Source organism: Scyliorhinus canicula, chromosome 10 (genome assembly GCF_902713615.1).
Source record: "Scyliorhinus canicula chromosome 10, sScyCan1.1, whole genome shotgun sequence".
NCBI lineage: Eukaryota > Metazoa > Chordata > Chondrichthyes > Carcharhiniformes > Scyliorhinidae > Scyliorhinus > Scyliorhinus canicula.
In genome coordinates, this window is record NC_052155.1 from 139948469 (window position 1) to 139960494 (window position 12026).

Here is a 12026-nt window from a genome sequence, read left to right on the forward strand (position 1 = left end):
ACAAACGATCCATTAGATCACTGCTCCAGCCACTGAACTCCCATATGCACCACTGGCACAGTGATGCCACAGTTTTTAAAAATGCAATTTATGGGATGCATTTGCAAAATCCATGGGGTTTACTGCACCAGGATCTCGAAGCCCTTCATCCTCTATTACTGAGGACGAGTAACAATATTATGGATCATCTCAGCACACAGCTTGTATTTATAAAACAACTTAATGTAAAAACAAATAGCCACATGATTTACACAATATAGTCAGACAATGACTGAAAGGGATATGAAGTGGCTAAAGATTTGTCCAAAGAGATAGGTTTTGGGGAAGATCTTAAAGATGGATAGCTGTTAGGATACCAATCCTGAAATTTCCTATCCAAAGTGTTCCCCTTGCTGTCTTGGCATAGATAAGGGAGTTAACCCACATGGCTTAGTCATGCAACCCACTCAGCCAATGATGGAAGAAGGAGACAACGATGACAGATGGCCATTAAACCTCCAACGTCACACTGAAACGCTTCAGGGAAAGAAATGTGCTGTCTTAACCTGGCGTGACTTGTGAGACTCCAGTCCCATATCAACATGGTTGGCTCTTAGCTGCCCTCAGCTAGGCCCTGCAAGCCATCCCAATTGTGCTGAATTACTTCAAGAAAATGATCCACCACCACTTTCCCATGACAACTAGGAATAGGGAATAAATTACAGTCGTGTCAGCAATGGTAACATTTGGAGAATGGCTTTTTTCAAACCCATTTGTATCTCAATACACACATGCATGTGCACAGTTAATTATTCCTTCAAGAAGAAACTTTTGGTGGCGACATGGAGTGAGTGGTCGCACATCTGGTGGCTCCCGCTCGCGGCGGTTTTTTTGTACCTTTTACCGGTTAATAGGTGGATGTGGGGAGGCACAAAAGGTGCAGGAGAGTGAGTGGAAGAGATTGACCCACTGGAGTCTGGAGCTGAGGGCCAGAAGCAGATTGACCCACTGGTATATGGAACGGAGGGCCAGAAGTGATCATAAAAGAGGGAATCAGTTGGTTAGAGTTGGTGCAGAACATGTGATGCACGTGGAGATGGTGGAGGGGCAGGGGCAGCCCTGCCGGCTCAGTGGTCGACAGATCAGCTGTGAGCTTCTTGAACGTGAAATTCACCCAGCAATGCAGGGAGAGTCTAGAGGACCTGGCCCAGGCGGTGGATTCGATCAAGGAGGTGGTCGATCGCGTGGACGTGAAGCTGGTATCCCAGGGTCAAGCGATCCAGAAGATGGAGGTGGTGTGGGGACACGAGGAGCAGTTCGCCTCGATGGCAGCGAAGATGGGGCTGATGCAGAGGCCAGTCCAAGAGAAAGTTGAAGACCCGGAGAACCGGTCACGCAGGCAGAACGTAAGGATCGTGGGCCTGCCAGAGGGGAGTGAAGGAGCCGATGCTGGCGCGCAAGTGGGGAGAATGCTGGAGAAGCTGCTAGGAGAGGGTGCATACGCACGTCCTTTGGAGGCGAGTCGAGCGCACAGGGTGCAAATGAGGAAGCCCCAGGGGAACGTGCCGCTGAGGGCGATGGTGGTGCGGTTACACCGTATCCTGGACAAGGAGCAAATTATGAGGTGGGCCAGGCAGACATGCACTGCACCTGGGAGGGTAGTGAAATCCGAATGCACCAGGACCTGGGTGCAGAGCTGGCCAGGAGGAGAGCGAGTTTCAACAAGGTCAAGGTGGCCCTCCAGAAGAAGGGGGTGAAGTTTGAACTACTGTACCCGGCATGTCTGTGGGTGACCTACAACGGCATTTGGGTTGGCAGAGGAGGCGGTAGAATTTGTCAGAGACAATGGACTGGCAGTGAGGACTAAGCAGAATTTAATACTAGTTTATCATACACTTCCTTGCTTTTGTATTCTATTTATGAATCCCAGAATCGCACATGCTTTCTTCATTAACTACTTTCTCAACCTACCTTGACATCTTCAATAATTTGTGCACACATGCAAACAGATCATAAGACGTAGGAGCAGAAGTTGGCCGTTCGGCCCATCAAGTCTGCTCCGCCATTTTCCCCATATCTCTTGCTGATTGGTGGAGAAACTTTGATGCTGCTGTTAATTTGCTTTTGGGGTCATTTCTTTTTCGGCTTCAGATTTGCTTTTTGTTCTCTGTTGAAACCCTAGGTGGGGTTGGAGGTGGAGTTGCTTTTGTTTGTTTGCACTAATGTTTGAGCGGGGTGCTGCTGGAGCGGGGGGGGGGGGGGGGTTTCTGAACTTTCTTAATTACTACTGGGTGGCGAATATTGCGATGGTCAGGAAATGAGCAGTCTGGAGGGTTCGGTTTGGGAACGGATGGAGGCGGCCTCATGTAAGGACATGTGTTTAGGCGCACTGATAACGGCACTTCTGCCATTCTCGCCGGCTCGGTACTCCACAAGCCCAATAGTAGTGGCAGCCCCGAGGCTGTGGGGACAGTGGAGGAAGCACATGAGGCTGGAGGGGGAAGTCGGTGTGGGCGTCAATATGTGATAATCACCAGTTCACTGGGGGGACTGGATGGGGGTTTCCGGAGGTGGCAGCGGGCGGGGATCGAGAGATTGGAGAACTGTTTATTGATGAGGGTTTCCTGAGCTTGGAGGAGTTTGAGTTGCCGGGGGGGAATGGGTTCCGGTACCTGCAGGTGAGGGATTTTGTGCGGAGGCAGGTTTCGACCTTCCGCACCTGCCACTCTTGGGACTGCAGGAGAAGGTGTCGAGAACTGGAGTAGGAGAGAAGATCTTCGACATCTACAAGGAACTGATTGAGTTGGAGGGAATCCCGATAGGGCTGGGTGGGGAGTCGGAGGCTGGATTATGGGAGGAGGCTCTGAGGCGAGTCAATGCACCCTCGTCATGCGCCAGGCTCAGCCTGACACAATTTAAGGTGGCCCACAGGGCACACATGACTTGTGGCTCGGATGAGCAGGTTCTTTGAGGGGGTGGAGGATAGGTGTGGGTGCTGTGCGGGGATCCTGCGAACCGGGCCCATATGGTTTGGGCATGTCAGAGGCTGAGGGGTTTCTGGCAGGGGTTTGCTGGCGTCATGTCAGAGGTCTTAAAAGTGCGGGTCTGCCGTTCCCGCGGGTCAGCTACTCCACAAGCCCGGTATTAGTGGCATCCCTGAGGTTATGGGGACAGTGGAGGAAGCACATGGGTTGGAGGGGGTATCGGTGTGGTCCGGAGATGGCGATCTTTGGTGTGTCGGAAGATCCAGGAGTCCAGGAAGTGAGAGAGACCGATGTTCTGGTTTTTCCCCACCCAGGTGGATCCTACTAGGATGGAGAGACTCGGAGCCCCCGAAGTCTAGTGGGTTAGTGACATAGCAGGGTTTCTCAAGCTCGAAAAAATTAAATTCACCTTGAGGGGTTTGTTGCAGGGATTTGCACAGAGGTAGCAACCGTTCATCGACTTCTTCGAAAAAAATTAAGCTGTCAGCAGGGGGTTGGGGGGAAAGGGAGGCATGGGAGAGACCGAGTAAGGGCAGGGGAACCAACGGAGGGTGGGCTGGGGAAGACGGCACTGTTTGTGTAAGCCATGTGGGCTGGGGTTTGTTCTTGGGGGGGGGGGGGGGAAGAGGGGTTGTTGGTTATATTGTTGGGTTTCTATTTTTGTTGACATTTCTTGTTTAAAATTGTTAAAATCATAATTGCCTCAATAAAATATTTCCCAAAAAAAAATTATTCGTTCAAGAAATCCTTGTTTACATAAAGACTTCACCTGACAGTGTATCAATTGGTCTGTGCTGGAATCAGATGCAAGCTGGTTTGGGGTTCTGCAATCTGGTACGATGAGCAACATGTTTGATGTGCCAGCCATCTTCAGATCAAAAGTTTTATCTTCACTACACAATACAGCATGTTCATCCATGTCTCCTCGGATAGTCAGGCTGAAAGCAAAAAAAAAAAATCGAAACACTGAATGCATTTCAAGCAAGAATAAAATAAGACAGTCCCTTGTTTTGGAAATGCCAAAACATCAAAATTGGGCATACCATTCAACTCTCCAAAGCAATAGGGGCTTCGAAACTCCTAACCTACTGCATTAGCAAGAGCACAGCACGGCTGGGGGAAAGATAAAAGAGCAGTAGTAGCAGCACAGAGGGCGCAATGGGTCAAGTGGGAGCATAACAGAGGGGTGGCTGTAGCACGGAGAGTCAGAACACAGCGAGATTGAGAATCATAGAATCCCTGCAGTGCAGAATGAGGCCATGAGGCCCATCGAATATGCACGTCCCACTGAAAGAGCACCTCAACCCAGGCCCAATCCTTCACCCTATCCCTGTAACCCCACCTAGGGACAATTTTAGGATATGCAATCCACCCAAATTGCACATCTTTAGACTGTGGGAGGAAACCCACGCAGAAACGGGAAGAATTTGCAGACTCCATACAGTCGGCCGAGGTTGGAATCGAACCCGGGTCTCTGGTGCTGTGAGGCAGCAGTGTTAGCCACCATGAGGAGGGCTGTGTGCGTGTGGGTGGGTGTGTGTGTGGAAAGAGCAGTGACAACACCACCGACAGCAGGAACAGAATGAGACCAGCAGGCCAATACAAGAGCTCCTGGATCCAGAGCCAAAATCAAAAGGTGCTGTCACAGGAAAGCAGCGACATGATTGACTGGTGAGTATTTATTTTCCTCTCCCTCTGATCAAGAGTATTGGTTCAAATTAGGAGCGACATTATTAAAAACATCAATTAAGGGAAGGATAACAGTAAGTGAATTATTGAACAGGTCCAGAGGCGTTAATTTAAATTAATACTTTAAACAAGATACTAATTAAATTGTAAAAGGAGGAATAGAGATTTTTTTTTAGATCATGGGTAGCTGAAACTTGCAATTCCTTCGACATGTGGGAATTTCAGAACTTCACGTGTATATGGGGAACATGTCATCATAAGTCCTACATGGTGCGGCCAATCTAGTGCCAGGTTCAAGGATATAACAGAGGGTGCAGAATGTTCTTCGGGGAAAGGGAGTGAGACAGAAGTTGTGGTACATGTCAGTACTAATGGCATTGCGAGGGCAAGTATTGAGGTCCTACAGTCAGATTTTCAGGATCGGGTGAGGAAGTTAAAAAATAGGACGTCAAAGGTAGTAATCTCTGGATTAATCCCAGTGTCACATGCTAGCGAGAGCAGAAATAAGAAAAGAGGGAGGACCAATGTGTGGCTCGAGGCATTGCGCAGGATGGTGAGCTTCACATCACTTGGGCATTGGGACCAGGTCTGTGGCAGGAGGCACGGACTCAGAAGGAACGGTTGCTCTTCGACAGGACTGGGACCAGTGTCCTCGTGGGAAAGTTACTTGTGTGATTGGGGAGGATTTAAACTAAATTAGCAGGGTGATGGACATCAGCATACTGGAGCAGAAAAGAGGAATAGGGTACATAAAGTAAGAGTGTCAGAAAGTAGAAGAGAGAGTAGTACCATATTAGATAGGAGTGGACAAAGCAGAACTACAAGCAATATAAAGCCAGGTTTAGAATGCATGTATGTAGATGCAATGTGGTGAAAAAGGTTGGTGAGCTGCCAGCACAAATAATCGTGTGGCGTTAGCACTGCTGCCTCATCCTGCCGAGGACCCGGATTCGATCCTGGCTCTGGGTCACTGTCCGTGTGGAGTTTGCACATTCTCCCCATGTCTGCGTGGGTCTCACCCCCACAACCTAAAAAGATGTGCAGGGTAGGTGAATTGACCAAGCTAAATTGCCCCTTAATTGGAAAAAAAAAAGAATTGGGTACTCTACATTTATTTTAAAAACAAATAATTGTGTGGGTATACAATCTAGTTGCAATAACAGAAACATGGCTCCACAATGCTGAGGACTGAGCAGTTAATATTCAAGGATATAAAGTGTTCAGAAAAGATGGGGAAGGGGAATAAAAAAGGAATTGGAGAGCAGTACTGATTAGGGAGGACATTATAATGTTGGAAAGAGAGGCAACGATAAAATCCATTTGATTAGAATTGAGAAGCAAAATGGGTACGATCATGCCACTAGGGGTATCTGTAGGTCTCCAAATCGTGAGAAAGAGCTAGAGAAGCAAATCCGTAGAGAAATCGCAGGGATCTGCGATTTATGGGCAGCACGGTAGCATTGTGGATAGCACAATTGCTTCACAGCTCCAGGGTCCCAGGTTCGATTCCGGCTTGGGTCACTGTCTCTGCGGAGTCTGCACATCCTCCCTGTGTGTGCGTGGGTTTCCTCCGGGTGCTCCGGTTTCCTCCCACAGTCCAAAGATATGCAGGTTAGGTGGATTGGCCATGGTAAATTGTCCTTAGTGTCCAAAATTGCCCTTAGTGTTGGGTGGGGTTACTGGGTTATGGGGATAGGGTGGAGGTGTTGACCATGGGTAGGGTGCTCTTTCCAAGAGCCGGTGCAGACTCGATGGGCTGAATGGCCTCCTTCTGCACTGTAAATTCTATGATAAATAAATACTATTCTATGATCGACGGAACTATAGAGTGGTGATACTGGGGATGGTTTAACTACCCATATGTCGATTGCTTAGAGGGTAACAGAGTAAGGAGAGAGGAGGAATATGTGTTCAGGTGAGCTTCCTGGACAATTATTGTCTCTTTCCAACTAGAAAGGAGACAGTGTGGATCACAATCTGGGATATGAGGTGAGCCAAGTGGAACAAGAGTCTGTGGGAGGAACACTTGGGTAAGAGTAAGCATTCCATCATAAAGTTTAGAGGAGTTGAAAATGAAATGAAAATGAAAATCGCTTATTGTTACAAGTAGGCTTCAAATAAAGTTACTGTGAAGATGTGTATGATGCGGGAAAAAACCAGGACAGCTACATTAGTTTAAGAGGGGAAGCAAAGAGGAAAATAAGATTGGCAAAGAGAGAATATGGAAATAGTCAGTATAAAAGGCAACCCAGAAACGTTCTCCTGAAAAGTAAATACAAAGCAGATAGTGAAAAGTGGTGTGGGTCCTATGAGGGACAATATATATGCATATGCTTTATAAAACTTTAGTTAGGCCACAACTAAAGTAGGGCAACCAGTTCTGGTCACCACACTTTAGGAAAGATGCGAGGGCTTTTGACAGGATGCAGAGGTTTACGATAATGGTTCCAGGGATGGGGGATTTTAAAACAAGGACAAGAGCAGGCCCTTCGGCCCTCCAAGCTTGTACCGGTCATGATACCACCCTGGGTCAAAACCCTTGTGCCGTATCCCTCTACATCCACCCTATCCTTGCTTTGTCAAGATGCCTTTTGATCGGCGTTAATGTATCTACTTCCATAACCTCCCCTGGCAGCGCATTCCTGGCACTCACCACCCTCCGTGTAAAAAACCTGCCTCACACATCTCCTCGAAACTTTGCCCTGTGGACCTTAAACCTATGTCCCCTGGTGACTGACCCCTCCACCCTGGGAAAGAGGTGCCTACCTGCCCATCCACTCTATCCATGCCCCTCATAACCTTATAGACCTCTATCAGGTCACATCTCAACCTCCATTGATCTAATGAAAACAGTCTATTCAGCCTCTCCACATAGCTAACACCCTCCAGGCCAGACAACATTCTGGTAAACCTCCTCTGCACTCTCTCCAAAGCCTCCACATCCTTCTGTATTATGGTGACCAGAATTGTGCACAATATTCCAAGTGCAGCCATACCAAGGTTCTAAACAACTGTCGCATGATTTGCCAGTTTCTATACTCGATGCCCCGTCCAATGAAGGCAAGCATTCCGTCTGCTTTCTTGACTACCTTGTCCACTTGTGTTGCCACTTTCAAACATCTGTGGGTCTGTACGCCCAGATCTCTGACTTTCCATATTCCTAAGAGTTTTGCCACTTACTGTATATTTCCCCTCTACATTAGGCCGACCAAAATTCATTAACTCACATTTGTCCAGATTAAACTCAAATTTCCATTTCTCTGCGCAAGTCTCCAACCTATCTATGTCCTGCTGTATCTTCTGACAATCCTCAACACTACCTGCCACCCCACCAACCTTGGTGTCATCTGCAAACTTACTAATCAGACCAGATACATTTTCCTCCAAATCATTTATATATACACTACAAACAACAGAGGCCCTGTGAAACACCAAAGAGCAAAGATCCCTGCAGAACACCACTAGTCACAACCTTCCATTCAGAAAAACACCCTTCTACTGCCAACCTCTGCCTTCTGTGACTGAGCCAGTTCTGTATCCTTAGAACATCCACTCGAGCCTGCTCCGCCATTCAATGAGATCATGGCTGATCGTTTGTGGACTCAGCTCCACTTTCCGGCCGTTCGCCGAACGTGATTTCCGCATCAGCGACCTGCAAATCCAGCCCCATGTGTTCCAGGACAAGGTGTCAGTGAGGAAGTGAGCAAACGAATATGAGGGACAGTAGGACCCTGATGGTAATGTGTTCACAGACAGAGAACAAAGAGATGAGCAAAGCATGGCTCGGGGGATGGTAGCCTCGTGGAGAGAGTAGTGAAAAGGATGCCGGGTAAAAAATGAGCCCAGGATAAGTGAGCCAATTAGGATATATGACCAGGTCAGGAGGTGTGTAAAATGACCAATGGTAAGTTTTTATGCGAATCTTGATGTAATTTGAAGTATATCTCCAGTGTTCCTTTGTTTGAGAGTCTCTTAATCCTGGATGCTGCAGAAGACAGTATGTGTGTCCTGCAGGTCCTATGGATTGAGTCAGCCTTGGAAGCTAGTTATAAATAAATGATATGATACCTGCAAATCCATCTCAGATTTTATTGAATCTAGACTGACAGCAAATTAATCAGGGATTAACATTTGGTGCCGAAATCCGGGTTTCTCGAGAATCTTGCCTTTCATCTGCGAAATCAGAATTGGACTGCTCTCGGAAGGGGAAAGAGGAAAATGGGCCCACGATATGGCTGGATAAAACTTGCGATATCGATTTTCCTCTGTCTCGTATTCTGCTAACAGTCTAATCACTCGCATTTGATCCGGTGAGATTGTCTCGACGAAATCAAAGGTCAGTCTGATGGATTAGAAGATTTGATTTCAGTCATTGCAGGTACGGCTCAGTTTTGGAATGAAGCTAACAGTTCAGTTGGAGTCTGATGGGATGTTGCCTGGTCACTCAGTTGCATGTGAGTAGCAAATTAAAAATTGGTTCTATTAAATTATACTTTAATTCGGCTAAGGTCTTTAACGGATTAGAACATAGAACAGTACAGCACAGAACAGGCCCTTCGGCCCTCAATGCTGTGCCGAGCCATGATCACCCTACTCAAACTCACGTATCCACCCTATACCCGTAACCCAACAACCCCCCCTTAACCTTACTTTTATTAGGACACTACGGGCAATTTAGCATGGCCAATCCACCTAACCCGCACATCTTTGGACTGTGGGAGGAAACCGGAGCACCCGGAGGAAACCCACGCACACAGGGGGAGGACGTGCAGACTCCACACAGACAGTGACCCAGCCGGGAATCGAACCTGGGACCCTGGAGCTGTGAAGCATTTATGCTAACCACCATGCTACCCTGCTGCCCCGGATTGATGTGATCGCGCTAAAACAGTTCAGTAAAAGACCGCTGATGGAATGTTGGTGGACAATTCAATTCCGTTCAATTCGAATCTGGCTAAAATTGGTTAAGGTCTGTATCGGGTTGATGTGATGTCGCGAAACAGTTCAGTGAAAGACCGCTGATGGAATGTTTGCGGACAGTTCAATTCCATTCAAATATAGTTTCGGGAAGATATGGGTTGTTTGAATGAAACAGAATTGGGTTATAAATGACTTGTGTGTTGATGAATGAACACATAAGGATTTGAATTCCTTTTGTCTGAATGGAGATCTCCAATGAATGAATGAGTCTGTTTAATAAGAATGTGATATCCTCTGTTCCTAGTTTTGTGAAATGTTGTGTTTTAGGAGGTATTAAAGTGAGATTTAAAACGGGGTAAGTATTTGAAAGTTCTTCAGTAACTTAGTAATAATGCTTAACATTGTGGGAGTTAATTAGAACATAATTCTCAGGAAGAAAACAAAAAGTGAAATCAAAATTTATAAATTGGGATTTGTAAATGATTAGTTGCAACTCGGCATAGTCTTGGCTGCAAAAAAAACAAATAATAAAATAGTTTCACATCACTTAGAAGTTATAAATGGCAGGCAAGAAATGTGCTCAGCACTAAATTGGTCTTCGCATCAACACAAAGAGAAGTTTTACTTCCAAGCCGTCAGCTCTGTGCAGCTGTCCGGTTGAAATTGACACGGCACAGCTCCACCAAGGTCCTAGTGCCCGATGCATCGCTAGAAAGTTACTAGCAGAAGAAATGAAGTTTAGAGTGTTAAATACATTGTAGAAGGAGCTTTAAGGAATGAGGATATTATACCAGAAGTTAGAGATTACATTATAGAGGGGGTATCAGACAATAGAAACATTAGACCTGAAGTTGGATTAGGAGAATTACTTGTATCAGGAAATAAGAATATGATGACAGGGAAAGATTTAATAAAATTAAGATGATGCAGAGAAAAAAAAAAGAGGATATTAAAACCAATTGATGACACAGAGGAAGTGTGGGTGAAACTGCCGAATAAAACCACAGGAGAAGTTGTATTAGAGAACCATGGTGTCTGGAGCAAAAGAAATTATGTCAGAATTTAGAAATCTGGTCAAATTGAACAAATACAGAGGAATTATGATACTCCATCGGCAGCCTACGGGCAATGAGCGTAGGAATGTAATCAGTAAAGATTTAAATGTATGGAATGATAGAACAAGGGCGGTGATTAATGGCCCTCAGTTTAAAATGGTTCACAGTGAGCATCAGGAAACCACAAATCAGGATTGTGGGGCATTCTGTAGCCCGATTGTTTGGACTGGTAGTAGTCATATGAAACCCAGGAGACGGTCAGATACTGAGTATTCAGGAGAATTTATAATGCATTTGCAAAGACAGCGATGGGATGCTGCAGCCCCCAGGGAGATTTGGGGCATTCAGTTTTGTCATGATTGTTTTGTGGAATATCAGGCAACTTTAATGATTGAGGTTTGTGACCACAGGGGGGATTTTGAATCCAAGAAGTGTCAGTGTAAGTGGGATAGATTAATGACAACGGGCAATTACTGCAAGGATAATTTGGCCGACAACAATGTGACTCTAAAAGGCTGTGCAAGCTTGTGGACAAGTGACAGACTTATGGTATCGATTTGTGAGGAAGTACGTGGGTTATGCTGTTGGGAAGACCTGGAGATGGTACTTCTGGAATATCCAAGCACGGATAGGAAGATACAAATTAAGAAATAGGGCCCTCTCCGCCTTTGACCTGTTCATTTTAGTTTCAGATGAAGCAACAATAATACAGATGAAGAACCTGAACAACACTCTGCAGAAGAATGTTTCAGACAGTATGGGAAAAAACTAATGATACAATTGGCTACATGTTTGAGGGGATTGAATGATAGAGCCCGGAAGAAAAACCTTACGGGTTAGCAACAAATCAAAATATCAAATTATTACTGAATACTGAAACCTCCGGTCAGACATTTCTAACGGGACGTTAGCTGATGGGTGATCTGTGGTCTCCAGGAGCGACTGACGAGGAACCCCCGTATTTTAAATGACAGTAGTCTGGAACAGTACATCTCAAACTATCTGATGTGGCGTACCGGCAGTTTTTTCCAATGTGCCAGGGACCGGTGAGCGAAAGAAGCCAATCCAGGATTACTGTCTCTTTCTTTTCTGGAAACACTCCAAGTACCGGTACGTACGCGTACCACACTTTGAGAGGCACTGGTCTAGAATATTGGCAGCTTGCTGCCGCGAGGGGAAATTTGTAACCAATATAGCATTGGAGAGTATAACAGTTATTACAGATTAAATGTCCTGTAAGTTGTTAGGGACTGTTATGTATAAATTCAATTGGGTTGTAACCACAAGAAGTTAACTGTACTAAGTGTGTGAGTGGTGTTTAACAAAAAAACAAATAATGGCAAGTATACACTCCATGCGGTAAGGAAAATGATAACAGACAACAGGGGGTTGAAGAAAA

The 12026-nt window shown here is 46.0% G+C and overlaps 1 protein-coding gene across 3 annotated transcripts in view; it reads right to left on the bottom strand.

Moving 5' to 3' along the window:
- dscc1 (DNA replication and sister chromatid cohesion 1) overlaps positions 1–12026 on the bottom strand; it is a 67683-nt gene that overhangs the window by 38949 nt on the left and 16708 nt on the right. For all 3 annotated transcript variants that reach the window (XM_038809794.1, XM_038809793.1, XM_038809795.1), the window contains exon 2: positions 3733–3901. In XM_038809794.1, the coding sequence (XP_038665722.1) occupies positions 3733–3901 (169 nt within the window). The remainder of the gene's footprint in view (positions 1–3732; positions 3902–12026) is intronic.